This window comes from Salvelinus sp. IW2-2015, linkage group LG8 (assembly GCF_002910315.2).
Source record: "Salvelinus sp. IW2-2015 linkage group LG8, ASM291031v2, whole genome shotgun sequence".
NCBI lineage: Eukaryota > Metazoa > Chordata > Actinopteri > Salmoniformes > Salmonidae > Salvelinus > Salvelinus sp. IW2-2015.
In genome coordinates, this window is record NC_036848.1 from 51,288,007 (window position 1) to 51,304,364 (window position 16,358).

The 16,358-nt window shown below is 40.6% G+C and overlaps 1 protein-coding gene across 4 annotated transcripts in view; it reads left to right on the top strand.

Moving 5' to 3' along the window:
• The window catches only part of col21a1 (collagen, type XXI, alpha 1), a 46,638-nt gene that overhangs the window by 17,784 nt on the left and 12,496 nt on the right, over positions 1 to 16,358 (top strand). For all 4 annotated transcript variants that reach the window (XM_070444989.1, XM_023993638.2, XM_070444987.1 and 1 more), the window contains exons 9-17: positions 978 to 1,040; positions 10,636 to 10,689; positions 10,784 to 10,837; positions 11,035 to 11,088; positions 11,702 to 11,755; positions 12,183 to 12,236; positions 12,327 to 12,380; positions 13,288 to 13,341; positions 16,142 to 16,186. In XM_070444989.1, coding sequence (XP_070301090.1) covers positions 978 to 1,040; positions 10,636 to 10,689; positions 10,784 to 10,837; positions 11,035 to 11,088; positions 11,702 to 11,755; positions 12,183 to 12,236; positions 12,327 to 12,380; positions 13,288 to 13,341; positions 16,142 to 16,186 — 486 coding nt within the window. The remainder of the gene's footprint in view (positions 1 to 977; positions 1,041 to 10,635; positions 10,690 to 10,783; positions 10,838 to 11,034; positions 11,089 to 11,701; positions 11,756 to 12,182; positions 12,237 to 12,326; positions 12,381 to 13,287; positions 13,342 to 16,141; positions 16,187 to 16,358) is intronic.

Consider the following 16,358-nt stretch of genomic DNA (forward strand, 5'->3'; position numbering starts at 1 on the left):
GGAAGATGTTATCAATAAGTCTTGCCCCACAGTCCAACGTTTTTATTGATGGAAATAATTAACCATTGAAAAAGGGACTAGTTACAGATTGTTTGGCAAGAGAATGACAAGTTGACTAAAAGTAGAAACAGACTGGCTCCTAGGCAAAATAAAGTTTCCTTAAATGGGCCACAAAATAAAGTGCTGTGTGACATTTAATTGTTCACAGAGCATATGCCAAAGAATTTATAAGATGTTAAAACTTAAACTAAAACGTTTCACCTTTAAGCAATWTTACCACAGCAACAGGACCTTTTATTCTGTAAAAGTGCACAAGGTTGCAGACATGTTTGTGTTTATAAGGCCATAGTTACGCATGGGTACAAATCCAGTTTTTCAACAGGAAAAGATTGCTCTTAAAGGTTTTAATAATACATCCAAAAGGCTACAAGCATGGCTGGTTCGCAGATGGATCTTTTGGGCTGAATCAGAGGAAACTGGTGGGAGGACCTACAGGAGCTATAGCAGGATGGGCTCATTGTAATGGCTGGAATGGAATCAATGGAATGGAGTTAAACATGTTGTTTCCATAATTGTTATGTGTTTCTTACTATTCAATTTACTCCCTTCCAGCCATTACAATGAGCCCGTCCTCCTATATATGCTCCCACCAGCCTCCTATGGGGCTGATATYTTACCTGGAATTGTAAAAAAGGGCATCTTGAATCAAGTAAAGCTCAACATGTCCTGCTGAGACATTAACTCAGAATTATCTTTCGTACTGATAAAGTCTGTAAAGCATTGAAAGGTCTTTTCCAGGAAAGGTAAAAAGCATTTKTGTTTGATGCTCCTCACAGAGAACATGTTTTAGAACCAAATCGGTGCAGCATGCAATAGACAAACAGTTTCAGAGTAGTTCAGCSGTTTCATGAGTGGTGCAATTGTATTGTTTAAAGATCAAAATGGTCCAGTCAATAACATACTGTGTTCTCTGTCAGGGGGAAGCAGGAACAATGGGGAACCCAGGTCAAGCTGGTCCTGCTGGTGCTGATGGTAAGCCTGTGAGTACTACATAGTTTAATATACAAACATCCACTCACTCAACACCCATCAGAATCCAACACTTTTGTAGAAAATAAATGCATCGAAAATGTATTAATTGCTATTCGGGACATTGCTGAATGGATATTCAAATCAGTTGGATGCTAGTTGGATGTTTTGGATGTCAAGAGAATTCCCTTTAATGTTGTAACGGATAAAGAGCACACTTAGAGAGAAAGGGTGAAAGGGGATACTTAGTCAGTTGCACATATGAATGCATTCAACCAAAACGTGTCTTCTACATTTAACCCAACCCCTCTGAATCAGGTGCAGGGGGCTGCCTTAATTGACGCCCATGTCATCGGCACCCYGGGTAGAGTACATAGTGGTGCTAATAGTACCCTTTCTCCAACAGGATTTACCTRCCAGGGATTTCAGGGCATTTTTCACAAGTTTAAAAGGAAAGGGAAAAGAGGTTAATGTCTGAGTGTTAAGTACAGTACCTGGTACTTAACTCTAAAGGCTTTTTCTCCCTACTTTATGACTCCTGCCAGTGTGATAACTGGGCTCATGAGGCGGGCCAGATGGAGATCATATTTCATTATTTGCAGAAAATCTTTGTGTTAAATATGCTTAATAAGTCCAGGGCCTGTATCCYCAAAGTGTCTCAGAGTAGGAGTGCTGATCATAAACATTAAGATTATATGGACATATCCTAGGTCAGCACTCCAACTTTGAGATGCTTTGTGGATACAGGCCCAGGTCTACTATTTCTAGACTAGATTGTACTCAAACATAAGTAATCKCTGCTGCCACAGTTTCTAACATACATACATCTGCAGAGAGTAGACTTAGAAAACAAGGTGCTATCTAGAACCAAAAAGGGTTCTTCGGCTGTCCCTATAGGATAACCCTTTGAATAACACTTGTTGGTTACACGTAGAACCCTTTTGGGTTCCATGTAGAACCCTTTCCACAGAGGGTTCTACATGGAACCCTAAAAGTTATTCCCGGAACCAAAAAGGGTTCTCCTATGTGGACAGCCGAAGAACCCTTTTGGAACCCTTTTTTCTAAGTGTAGACTTTGATATAATGATCTGGTTGCCACTGAAGATGCTAAAGCATATTGGATCTTCACCTGATTACATGTTAAGTGGCTTATAGTCAGAACATAATGAGTATGAAACAGACCATGAAGATAGTCATGGAGCAAGTCCTCAGGGTACTGTTCATTTCTAAGGGCTAGACTTCATGCCATGAAGCAAATGTTTCTGGAAATCTGACAAATGTTTTAAGAGGACACATGGTCGTTGTTTCCATGAAACAGTACAGTACATGTTACCTCACAGGGGACTGTCACTGTAACAGGATAAATCTTACAGAAGCAGTATATTTTTTAGTAGGCGTTTTTGCATTAGCGGTTTGGCATTTGTTGTTTTTTGTGGTATGACTCAGATTTCACTGAAACTGTTAAGCAGGAGGTAAGAGTGTCTGTATGAATACTTGCATAAGAACCTTGAAATTCAGTAACTGAAAACATGTGGCACGTTTGCTGATATTGCTTGTTTGCTTGTACCAGCTTTACTATCACTTTGAAGTTGTAGGGGCGATTTCCCGGACACAGATTAAACCTCGRCTGGAATAAAAATCAAGCTCAATGAAGAATCTACATTAAAAGTTATTTTTAGTTCAGGACTAGTCTGATTCTGTGTCCGGAAAAACACCCCGTAATGACTCAGTAATGTTTGCCCAAAGTGGCATATAAATTCAATTTTGAATATCAMCATTATTCTTGTAAATAGTCATGTAACAAAGTCTATTGTGTCATTTTCTGCCTAAACTATATCAYGGACAAAATAACCATTGTTTCACTAATTTTTATGAACTCAATTTGTTCATTGTTATCTATCAATGAACTCTTTATCAACTCGCTGTTCGGATGACATTTTGAAGTCCTATATTTTCCTAGCTTTTTCCATTAGAGGCTTTGAAATGCTTTATGGTTGGAAGGACAGTACATTGGTCTGTGTGGGGTGTTCAACTTGCACTCGATACTAATCTCTACTGATGACTGAGGTCACGAGAAGTGTAGACCAGTTTACAATACAAAGATGAATTCTTCGTGAACATGTTGTGGCCTTTAAATACTGGCATTGCTTTATTGGAGCAAATCTTCCTCCAAAGTGCAATAAAGGGATGAGAGAGTGTCTTTCATAAATATCTTGTGAAGTCTTTCCTTTGTAACCAGAGGAAAGATATTAGTTTCGTTCAAACCCTACACTACATAACAACGAAAGCCGTACATATCATCCTCCTACATTTCATCCTCCCACTGAAGTTGGGGCAGATGTTACATTTGGGTTTATCCCAAAATATGGGGGCTGTTTTATTGCAAATGCTAACGTCCGTAGCAACTGAGCATATTTTAGTTCCCAGTAAACATCCTCTAGTGGTTTGAGTCATTAAATAGAATTGGAATAATTATCTTAATTGAACAGTCCTCAAATTTTCCCCAATGAATTTGTCGACACACTTACAGTTGAATAAACAAATGGTGCCCACTTGTAGTGTAATCAAGTGGAGAGGACTTGAGTATGGGTGTGGAAATATGAAAGGACTTACAGAACTGGAACCATATCCTGTACAGTAATCAAGTTTACCATCATACTAAGAGCAAAGATCTATGATCTATGCATAAACTTATCTACACTCAGAAAGCATACTTTTCTCCTGACAATTTTTTCTTATGTTGAATATAGACATGCAGATGTCAAAAAACAAAAAAAGAACATACCTTTCCTGTGCCAGTTTATGATATTAAAATCAAGTAAAATGCAGCATGGAACTATATTGTAGCTAACAGGTAGTGTGAATTGTAAATTGCTACCTATGTAGTACTTCATATCTAGGGCAGAGGCTCAAGTTTTCCATAACAGCTGCAAAGCAGCAGTATGAGCGCTAATTCATTAATGAGTTTCATATGCMCTCTTGACGTAAAATTATGAAGTGTATAGTGCTTGGCGGTGGTGCTCACCACTCTCACGAGGATAAAAGTACGCCTCCTAAAAGCAATGGAAAAAGGGGTTCACCCTCTTTCATGGCCATGTAGGAATAAGATTTGGAGAAAATAAATTGCCTGATGTTTGATTAAACTGATTAGCATTTTTCAACAGATTCCAATTGAAAGCTGGCTGGAGGTCATGTCCTCATATAGATTTTGGTTGGCCTGCTGTGAGGACAAAGGCATAGTTTACCCATAACCTTATAACCTTGACTTTTACAGGACACCAACTACCTTGACTTAAGTATACCAGAAACATGTTTCAACTTATAAAGGCTTTTTAGAGCTTTAATAATCCCTACATAGAGGTCTTACGAATCCTTTATAAGCAAAGTCATACTACATAAAGAGTGATATAAAAGGTCCTTACATCTGTTTTGTCAAATCTATCAAAACCCTTTTGGCACCATTCATATGGCATTTGATTATGAATGACTTCTGAAGCATCTATATAGGCCTTATAAAGGGCTAATGAAGGCTTATAAAGTGTGTATGTATGAAGGTTTTAAAAGTTGTTTTAACATTTTGACGGGGCAATCTGCAGTAGCTACATTCCTTTTTGGACATAGAAATGAATGATATGTACACATTGATTCTTGAAGAATATAACTTAGAAATGCCTCATGAGCTTAATTCAACTGTCGTACCACATCAGAACCCAAAATATTACCTTGTTTTACACCAAAGTTTGTAAACAAACACTGTATAGCCTGTATAGGTGAAAACTATAATTTGGTAACATTTACTTTGACTATTGTTAGGTTCTAATTATCAGACTAAGAACACGACGGACGCTATGAAAGCTTACACCAAATTTATTCACCCATTGGGTCAATACAGCTGCATCAGACAAAAAACATATTCACACAAGCACTGCTATTTAACTCTTTCTCCTCTYCTGAGTCTCCTCCTACACATCTGAACAGCCAATGCATCCCTGTTGCTAGACAGAACCTTAGTGATATCTGTTCTTCCTCACTTCATCTGACCTGACCTCTGCCCCAAAGTGCTCAATGCTACCAAAATCACTGCTGTCATGGTGACTGGTACCAGACTGTGTCTGTCCTCCTCCCATAGGATCCCTGAAGGCTAACGATAACACATCCTGACAGAATGTAAACATTATACATTCCATTCTCTCCCTCAGTGACATGAATAAGTATATTTCATGATTTCATAAGTCAAGAAATCRGAACCCAACACTATATAGCCATAAAGCATTCATTACACATATATAAGCTTTTCAGGAACATGTTATAACAGGTCTCAACCACATTAAAGGTTAATGAAATACAGTGCCTTCGGAAAGTATTCAGACCCCTTGACCTTTTACACATTTTGTTACCTTGTTACCTTAGCCTTATTCTAAAATGGATTAAATATTTTTTCCCCCTAATCAATCGACACACAATACCCCATAATGATAAAGCAGAATCCGTTTTTCCACATTAAAAAATAAATGAACACTCAAATATCACATTTACGTAAGTATTCAGACCCTTTACTCAGTACTTTGCGCAGCGATTACAAGCAATCAAATGCATTTATAAAGCCCTTTTTACATCAGCCGATGTCACAAAGGGCTGTACAGAAACCCAGCCTAAAACCCCAAACAGCAAGCAATGCAGATGTAGAAGTACGGTGGCTAGGAAAAACTCCCTAGAAAGGCCGGAACCTAGGACGAAACCTAGAGAGGGACCAGGCTCTGAGGGGTGTTCAGTTCTCTTCTGGCTGTGCCGGGTGGAGATTATAAAAGAACATTTCCAAGATGTTAAAACGTTCATAGATGACCAGCAGGGTCAGATAATAATAATCACAGTGGTAGTAGAGGGTGCAACAGGTCAGCACCTCAAGAGTAAATGTCAGTTGGCTTTTCATAGCCGATCATTCAGAGTTGGTTGACAGAAGGTGCGGTAGAGAGAGAGTCCAAGACAGCATGTCCGGGACAAGGTAGCCCGTCCAGTGAACAGGTCAGGGTTCCATAGCCACAGGCAGAACAGTTGAAACTGGAGCATCAGCCTGATCAGGTGGACTGGGGACAGCAAGGAGTCATCAGGCCAGGTAGTCCTGAGGCATGGTCCTAGGGCTCAGGTCCTCCGAGAGAAAGAGAGATAAAGAGAYAGAGAATTAGAGGGGGCATACTTAGATTCACACAGGAAGACAGGAGAAATACTCCAGATATAACAGACTGAACCTAGCCCCCCGACACATAAACTATTGCAGCATAAATATTGGAGGCTGAGACAGGAGGGGTCAGGAGGGGTCAGGAGACACTGTGACCCTGTACGACGATACACCCGGACAGGGCCAAACAGGCAGGATATATCGCCACCCACTTTGCCAAAGATGAGCCCCCACACCACTAGAGGGATATCTTCAACCACCAACAGTTTTCTTGGGTATGACGCTACAAGCTTGGAACACCTGTATTTGGGGAGTTTKTCCCATTCTCCTCTGCAGATCCTCTCAAGCTCTGTCAGGTTGGATGGGGAGCATCACTGCACAGCTATTTTCAGGTCTCTCCAGAGATTTTTATCAGGTTCAAGTCCAGGCTCTGSTTGGGCCACTCAAGGACATTCAGAGACTGTCCCAAAGCCACTCCTGCATTGTCTTGGCTGCATTGTGCTTAGGGTCGTTGTCCTGTTGGAAGGTGAACCTTCGCCCCATTCTGAGGTCCTGAGTGCTCTGGTGCAGGTTTTCATCAAGGATCTCTTTGCTTCGTTCACCTTTTCCTCAATCCTGACTAGTCTCCCAGTCCRTGCCSCTGAAAAACATTCCCACAGCATGATGCTGCCACCACCATGCTTCACCGTAGGGATGGTATTGGCCAGGTGATGAGCGGTGCCTGGTTTCCTCCAGATCTGACGRTTGGCATTCAGTCCAAAGGGTTCAATCTTGGTTTCATCAGACCAGAGAATCTTGTTTTTCATGMTCTGRGAGTGCKTTTTGGCAAACTCAAAGAAAGGCTGTCATGTGCCTTTTACTGAGMAGTGMCTTCCGTCTGGCCACTCTACCATAAAGGCCTGATTGGTGAGTGCTGCAGAGATGGTTGTCTTTCTGGAAGGTTCTCCCATCTCCMCAGAGGAACTCTGGAGCTCTGTCAGAGTGACCATCAGGTTCTTAGTCACCTCCCTGAGCAAGGCCCTTCTCCCCCGATTGCTCAGTTTGGCCAGGCGGCCAGCTCCGTGAAGAYTTTTGGTGGTTCCAAACTTCTTCCATTTAAGAATGATGGAGGCAACTGTGTTCTTGGGGACCTTAAATGCAGCATACATTTTTTGTTCCCCTTTCCCAGATCTGTGCCTAGACACAATCCTGTCTTGGAGCTCTATGGACAATTCCTTCTATCTCATGGCTTGGTTTTTGGTCTGACAAGCACTGTCAACTTTTGGACCTTATATAGACTGGTGTGTGCCTTTCCAAATCATGTCCAATCAATTGAATGTATCACAGGTGGACTCCAATCAAGTTMAAGAAATATCTCAAGGATGATCAATGGGAACAGGATGCACCTGAACTCAATTTCGAGTATCATAGCAAAGGGTCTGAATACGTACGTAAATAAAGTAAACTCAGCAAAAAAAGAAACGTCCTCTCACTGTCAACTGCGTTTATTTTCAGCAAACTTAACATGTGTATATATTTGTATGAACTTAACAAGATTCAACAACTGAGACATAAACTGAACAAGTTCCACAGACATGTGACTAACAGAAATMGAATATTTGTGTCCCTGAACAAAGGAGGGGTCAAAATCAAAAGTAACAGTCAGCATCTGGTGTGGCCACAAACGGTATTAAGTACTGCAGTTCATCTCCTCCTCATGGACTGCACCAGATTTTCCAGTTCTTGCTGTGAGATGTTACCCCACTCTTCCACCAAGGCACCTGCAGGTTCCCGGACATTTCTGAGGGGAATGGCCCTAGCCCTCACCCTCCGATCCAACAGTCCGAGACGTGCTCAATGGGATTGAGATCCGGGCTCTTCGCTGGCCATGGCAGATCACTGACATTCCTGTCTTGCAGGAAATCACGCACAGAATGAGCAGTATGGCTGGTGGCATTGTCATGCTGGAGGGTCATGTCAGGATGAGCCTGCAGGAAGGGTACCACATGAGGGAGGAGGATGTCTTCCCTGTAATGCACAGCATTGAGATTGCCTGCAATGACAACAAGCTCAGTCCGATGATGCTGTGTGTAACTCTCATTCGTGAAGGCCCCAGACCATGACGGATGCGCCACCTCCAAATTCATCCCACTCCAGAGTACAGGACTCGGTGTAACGCTCATTCTTTCACGATAAACGTGAATCCGACCATCACCCCTGGTGAAACAAAACCGCGACTTGTCAGTAAAGAGCACTTTTTGCCAGTCCTGTCTGGTCCAGCGACGGTGGGTTTGTGCCCATAGGCGACGTTGTTGCCGGTGATGTCTGGTGAGGACGCCTGCCTTACAACAGGCCTACAAGTCCTCAGTCCAGCCTGTCTCAGCCTATTGCGGACAGTCTGAGCACTGATGGAGGGTTTGTGCGTTCCTGGTGAAACTCGGGCAGTTGTTGTTGCCATCCTGTATCTGGTCCCGCAGGTGTGATGTTCGGATTTACCGATCCTGTGCAGGTGTTGTTACACGTGTTCCACTGCGAGGACAAGTCAGCTGTCCGTCCTGTCTCCCTGTAGCACTGTCTTAGGCGTCTCACAGTACGGACATTGCAATTTATTGCCCTGGCCACATCTGCAGTCTTCATGCCTCCTTGCAGCATGCCTAAGGCACGTTACGCAGATGAGCAGGAACCCTGGGCATCTTTCTTTTGTGTTTTTCAGAGTCAGTAGAAAGGCCTCTTTAGTGCCCTAAGTTTTCATAACTTTGGACTTAATTGCCCACCGTTTTTAAGCTGTTAGTGTCTTTACGACACAGGTGCATGTTCATTAATTGCGTATGGTTCATTGAACAAGCATGGGAAACAGTGTTTAAACCCTTTACAATGAAATCGTGAGTATTTGGATTTTTACGAATTATCTTTGAAAGACAGGGTCCTGAAAAAGGGACGTTTCTTTTTTTTTTTTTTTGCTTTACATTTTTTTATAAATGTAAAAAATAAATTTAAACCTGTATTTTGTCATAATATGGTATTGTGTGGATTGATGACGGGGAAAACAATTTAAGGCTGTAATGTGACAAAATGAAAAAGTGACTGCAGTGATACACTTGAAGTATAACGAGTGGAGATGCACTGAGATACAGTGTCTTAGACCGCTGCGCCTCTCGGGAGCCCAAATCTTATGAGTTGGGTCATTAGCAATGCAATTGACCAGACAACACCATTAAAAAAAAATCACTTTTATTACAATCTTCTTTCTTCAAGCCAGTATCACAACGATCATCAATCAATAGATACCCAGATGGTGGCTTGCACACTACATAGACAGTAATAATGCATAGGACTACAACCACATTACTGTCCATAAGAGCAAATAAATGACGTTGTCAATTATTTAATCACAACAAATCTACCTGGCGAAGCCACCATCACCACGGGCACGGGGTGTGGCACTTGGAGCAAGAACTACAAAAAAACTAACGATAGACGACAACCCTGAACGCAGGGAAAACTATTTTTAGGACGAACGCCACTATGAGCTAACTTCAACCACACCTACGCAACTCAAACCTTTGTTGTTTGGGACCAACAACTTGCGTCTTTTACTCACCGCGCTCGACCTCAAACACAGGTGCACCACAGGTTATAAAGGAGGTAGAGGGTGTGGACCACAATGAAAGAGAGACAGTAGTTTAAGGGATGCTCCAATCACAGGAGGATGGTGGTTAATTAAGTACAGAAAGTCACAGCACARACATGCCATCAATTAAGGTCAATKATTTGTGAGAATATGCATAGGTCAATGAAAATGTAACTATGAAGGCTAAAGTCCACCATATGACACATCTATAAAGATTCCTAAATATGAGATTTTGTATAGCATTTACAGTTTTTTACATTTAGCAGACTCTCTTATCCAGAGCGACTTACAGTAGTGAGTACATACATTTTCATGCTGGTCCCCTATGGGAGTCGAACCCACAACCCTGGCGTTGGAAGTGCTGTGCTCTACCAAGTGATCCACACCGGACTAGGAAGACATGAAGGCGCTATAGATAAGCCTCTATAGATATGCTATGGATATATTTCATTAACCTTGAATTAATAATGCATTTGGGACCTATTATAACACGTTCATGAAATGCTTATAGAAGTATAAAGAATGCTTTATGGCTGTGTAGTCAAAGTAAATTGTTACCCTTAATTTTGATATAATGGATGGTCAGTCCTTGCATCCATAGCTCTGTCTACGAATTTGAGCGTGGTTACGTTTCTCCAGCCCTCAACGTTTTAGCGAAACACAGGCTGGGAGCACGCTTTGMTAATGTTTAACTGCTGATTGCCGCATTAAGTGAGAATCATTTAATTGAACACACAGSTGATTCATGTGTTTTATCTATGAGCAACATTAATAAAAAGGGTAAATATCTCATGAATTCGCATCTCTTTTTAAATTGAAGGGTGTTCCTGGTAACCGAGGGATTCCTGGACCACAGGGTCCAACTGGGACAGAGGTATCAGCTGAATTTTAAAACAAATTATGTTTTGATCAGAGTAGTGTTTTTGATGTTAAATCAATGGAGCTGCTCTTTCTGTTCTCTCTTTCAGGGGCGACGCGGGGTTGATGGCAACAAGGGAGAACAAGGACGGCCTGGTGATTCGGTAGGAAGGTCAAAAAAGGGCATTAGTATGACTTTTTATCGATTCGGCATTGTTTATTTTATGACACTGTAGAAGACCCGCTTTCAAGCATTATAACCAATGCTTGTATTCCAACCAACTGATCAAAGCTACTTCTAATAATCTACAATCACTTTTATCAGACACACATTTTATGTATAAATCTCTTGTCTTTTCAGGGTGAAAGAGGGGTTCCAGGATTACCTGGGCCATTGGGTCAAGCAGGTGAAAAGGTACACCATAACACTGGTTTCACTGAATAAGGTTATCAAATGTATACATCTCTATATAATATCAACTCTTTGCATGCACATTATCAGCCAGGTTTTTCAATTAATTTGTATATAATCAGTAATCCATCTCCCTAAATGTCTTACATCCTGGGCAGATGACATATGTTGTATTGATTCATTATTTTGGTCAAATTATGAACAGAAAAGGAAGCTATTGGTAATCCATAGTGATAAATACACTCTCGGGACTATCCTAATAGAACCGTCTTAAATGCAAATAAACAGCTGGTGAACTGAATGTCATGAATCCCACATCTAATAAAACAATACACCTTGTATTCTATGAGAGCAGGCCAAAGGAAATTAAAAAGAACATGAAACATTTGTAGATTGTAAGGAACATAGACATTGACTCTGTACATTATTTATTGTTACTGTTATTATTATTACTTTTTTATTATTTCTCTATTTCTCTGCATTGTTGGGAAGGGCCCGTAAGTAAGCATTTCACTGTTCATCTTAATCAAATGTGTTCAGAGAAAGGTAGGCAAGGGYCGTTGCATGGTAATAAATTGTTATTAAACTTATCTTTAATTTCTTATTTTTTTCCCAGGGCTCTKTGGGTCTTTCAGGGGGATCAGGACTTGCCGGCAAAGATGGCCAAGTGGTAAGAATATCCCAATACTGTTATTAACCACACGGTTATGTACATTCGTTGCCAAGTAAACAGCATAGGTTAGGTAGTAGTTAACTGGCCACTTGCTTATGCTTTCAAGTTGACAAACATATTGACAAATGTATACAGTATATTGACCTCTGGCCAATATACTGTAGTATTATATTGTTGTAATATTGTACATTTTATATTGTACATTTGTAATGATGGATAAGGGTGAATTTATATAGTACCCAAGGTATTGTGTGATGTATTGTTTTATTGATGATGTAGACCGTTTTGTTGTGATGTGTTGTTTGGTTCCGGTATGGAGCCTAGGAAGAGTAGCGGCTGCCTTGGCAGCAGCTAAAGGGGATCRTAATAAAAGACTAAATATGAAATATCAATCTTGGTAATCTTGATGATTTGACAATTTCAGGGAGAAAAAGGAGCCAGGGGATTCTCTGGGCCAGCAGGACATCCAGGAGTACCAGTATGTACAATTTAGATACTCTGGTCTCAAACCAGGAACTGACATGGCTTTAAGTTTGAAAAAATCTCTTTCTCCCATTCTTCAACTCAGGGTTTACCTGGAAGCGATGGAAAGAACGGAGTCTCAGGACAAATCGGTCAAAAGGTTGGTTTTCAATGTGACTAAACAAAGGAAAGTTAACTCACTGATGGATGGGATTGACGTATGACAAAATTGACCATAAGGTTGACTTGTCGTAGTTGMTCTGAACTGAACCACCAAAGGGTTACGCTGCTGTTGTCTGGCAGTTCCCCAACAGTGGAAATATATTATTGCTGTTAGCACACATTGTGATCTATAAGGGGGTTAGCACCATTGTTTCCTTGTGTTCTTACTCAGCTCAGGCTTTTCTGACACATGGTTTTCATTATCTTAACGGCAGTTCATCACCATCTAGGTGGTTGTGTCTGCGTTATAACTTCTGGATTTATATGATTTTTTCTTCCACATGTAGAACCTTCCAAAATGTTCACAGTTGGTTTCTTCCCTTCTACACTGTGGAAAATAGAACAAGTAGTGTCTCATTGGATGTTTTTAGATTGCCAGTTGGTTGCAAATAATGGCTTGACAAGCTGGGTTACTGTACATGTAGAGCTGATACTGTACAGACACCTTATTTAACACCTCATCATGGCTTGACAAGCTGGATTACATGTAGAGCTGACACTGTACAGACACCTTATTTAACACCTAATTTTACAGACACTATTATCCAGAGTGACTTACAGCTAAGTGCCTTGCTCAAGGGTACATCGGCATATTTTTCACCCAGTTGGCTTGGGGATCCAAACCGGCGACCTTTCGGTTACTGGGCCCACAACGTTAACCGCTGGGCTACCTGCCGCCTCTGCTGTTAACTTTATGTAACAAAGATAGATTCAACAGTATCCAATGAGCAAATTCGTGGTGGGGTGCTGCTATCTCTTTTGAACTGTACCTGTAGCCGGTACACTGAATCATCAAGCATGATGTCTGTGTTAATGATATTCTGATGCATTATTTTCATCAATAGGGAGAGGTTGGAGCAGCTGGCATCCCTGGTCTAGACGGAAGGGAGGGCCATCCTGTAAGTCATGGACATTTCTATTCTTTCTATAACCATGGATTATAATCTACATTCTATGCACTCTAGACGGTCTACTTTCTTGTATGCTTGGGTTTCTATGAAATATGAACAATGCCAGAATGCCCTCCGCCCCCTCAAATAAAATGAGTTCCTTGACTTTAGCAGGGGATATCCAAAACAGACTCGGTCATCTGGAGCTACTTGAATCACAGCCGACATCATGGATCATGACAGTATTTCTGACAGCTAGTAAATTTGGAGTGGTTTCCCTCTAGTTCATCCCAGGATATAAACCCTATTATGGCAATACTTTGGTGACTTCATGTAGTCATTTTGTAGTCATTTGGGGACAGAATAATACATCTGAAAAAGAGTTTTACACAAGTGCATCCCCATTAGTCTTGGGAGCTCTGCAGATTTGGCCACACAAGCCGAGTGGTGGAACTACAATGTTCTAGATGAGTCAGTTGCTCCACAGGGCTGTAAGCCATTTGGTTTGCCAGAACATCCAATGATCCAATGTCTTTATGGACTAAATAACACAATAGTTGTATCTGCCTGTAACCCCCTCAAAGCTAGTGTATAAAAATTATTGTATTTTGAGACTTTTTTCTATATTTTTTCTATTTAGGTACTTATTTTACCTGATGTGTTGATAATGGCATGGGGAAAAGGATTGGGTTACCAGCCTTACTCTTGAGACAAGTGTCATGGGATTTTGAATAACCAATAAGAGTCAAGAGTGTTGTATCCGAAAGACATCACCTTGAGTCATTGGTGTTTTTAGATTAGATGGATGAGCAGACCCTATTGGCCCTCCAAAACCACTTTCAGGCCCTATCCAAAGCCAACAGATAGATGCCAACAGATTAGAGAAGACTGTTTGGACGAGCTATAGGAGGGCAGGCTCATTGTKATGMCTGGAATGGCATATATGGAATGGAGTKAAACATGTGGTTTCCATATGTTTGATGTGTTTGATACTGTTCCATTAATTCCATTCCAGCCATTACATAAATAGATTTGATTTTCATGGTGTCTTAACTGAAGTGGCTAATTGTCAATAGCCTCGTCTGGGGAACAGCTTTTAATATATTTGCAGCATCGGAGGATTTTTGATGAGTTATTTTCCATGTTTCCATGTTCCTTTACAATCCCCTCAAGATAAAGTCTCTGCCGTTTTCCAAACATCTGTACCCGTTTATCATGAAAAACTGACTAAAGAGGCATTTCAAGGTAGTTTTGTTGGATATGCTCAACAATTATAAACTGTTTATTTACTCAACTAAACATTCACAAACTAACAGATTTACTATTTACGACCATTTATGTCCCCAGGAGGGTTTTAAACGCCAGGCACTTTTCACATTTGTCCATTAACCACAAATATTGTCTCTCAACTACCAAACACATATCAGTTTATGCTGTGAGGTGTAATGGAATATGCAGAATTTGGCTTAGGATGTGACAATCCCTGGTTGGGATTTGACATTGTTGGTTATTCTACATTTGCTGCCAACCACTACTTAAGGACCTGCTATGTCACCCATATCCATATCCTTAACCTTCAACGTCATTCTTTGTTTGAAGTGTAACAGAGATGTGTCTGTCGAAAGTCTTTGAAGAGGAGGAAATGTTTTCAATAGATAATATGCGTACAGCCATGAATGTAGATCATACTTGAAAAAGGATATACAGTCATCTCTGGGACTACTTAAATATGATGTGTCATCTGACCTTTGGCCTGTACGCAATAGTCTCCTTTTGGTCTCATCGTTCACAGGGTTACACCACAGTGAATTTTCAGAGATATTTGGTATCACTAAATGCAGTAGTCCTTATTTCATACTTCCATAAACATGGCATATTTGTTCACTACATACATGCTTCTTCTTTTAAACTCCTGATTTCTGACACTGAGTGGTCAGACAAAATGGGCAAGCTTTCATGGAAATGGAATGCTTCCATTCCACTTCATGGAACATATCCTCAAGCATTTGAAACACCTATTGCTGTTTTCAATGAGTAATATTTTTGGGACTGTGTTGCTATTCATTTAAACCAAGATATACACTGTGGCTTTAAGAGCTTTGAGGTCTGAGGCTTTGTCGGAATGAGACTCGGGAGGTGTCCCAGATACATTTTCCATGTTGAAATGACTGATTAGTGGGAAAACTATTGTGTGCAGAGAACACTTATAGGTCCACATAAAGTTGTGTATATTCTTCTATACAAACTTTAGGAAGTATATTTATTGGACAACAAACCTATTTGTACTATTAGGTCTATCCTTGTTAGGGGTCAACTAGTTATTCATATAAAATCAATCAACATGTTATGAAGAGATCGCCAAGGGTTAACACACACATATTGTATGTTATATAGATTGGTACAACAATCTCTCTGATGAATTATAAATGCAATGAGATTTCAAGCCACATTCGGCCTGTCCATTCATTGTGATACCCAATGCTATCTAGTACCACTGTTCTCTTCATTAGGGCGGTATTTGTGTTTGTTTTTACAACATCCTGTGAAAGCTATTAAACCCACTGTCTGATAGAGCCAGCGAAGCTCAGGGGAAAGACATTTGATATGTGAATAATCCAGACTCTCAGAAGAAAGAAAACAAAACRATCRGTGAACCATATACAGTATGTTAGCTGCGTTAGATGGGGAGGACACTGACCTGTCTGTCTTTCATCAATATATTGAAAACAATTGTAATGCATAACACACGGTGTATTGTGATCGTGTTTTGTCATATAGAGTAAGCTACATACTCTGTCTTTGTTTCCAGGGTATGCCTGGCGTGCCTGGAAATGAGGGCCAGAGTGGAACTAAGGTGAGCTCCTGTTATTCTCATAAAGGTCTGTCCTTATATTAGGATGTACCCATACTGTCTATTACATTTTCATTAAATATTGATTCAAAGTCACAATCTCCTTCCCGGCAAGTTTTTTATAGCAAACTTTTGTGCTGGCAAGAAAGGCTATAATGTTATTGTACTTTATTTG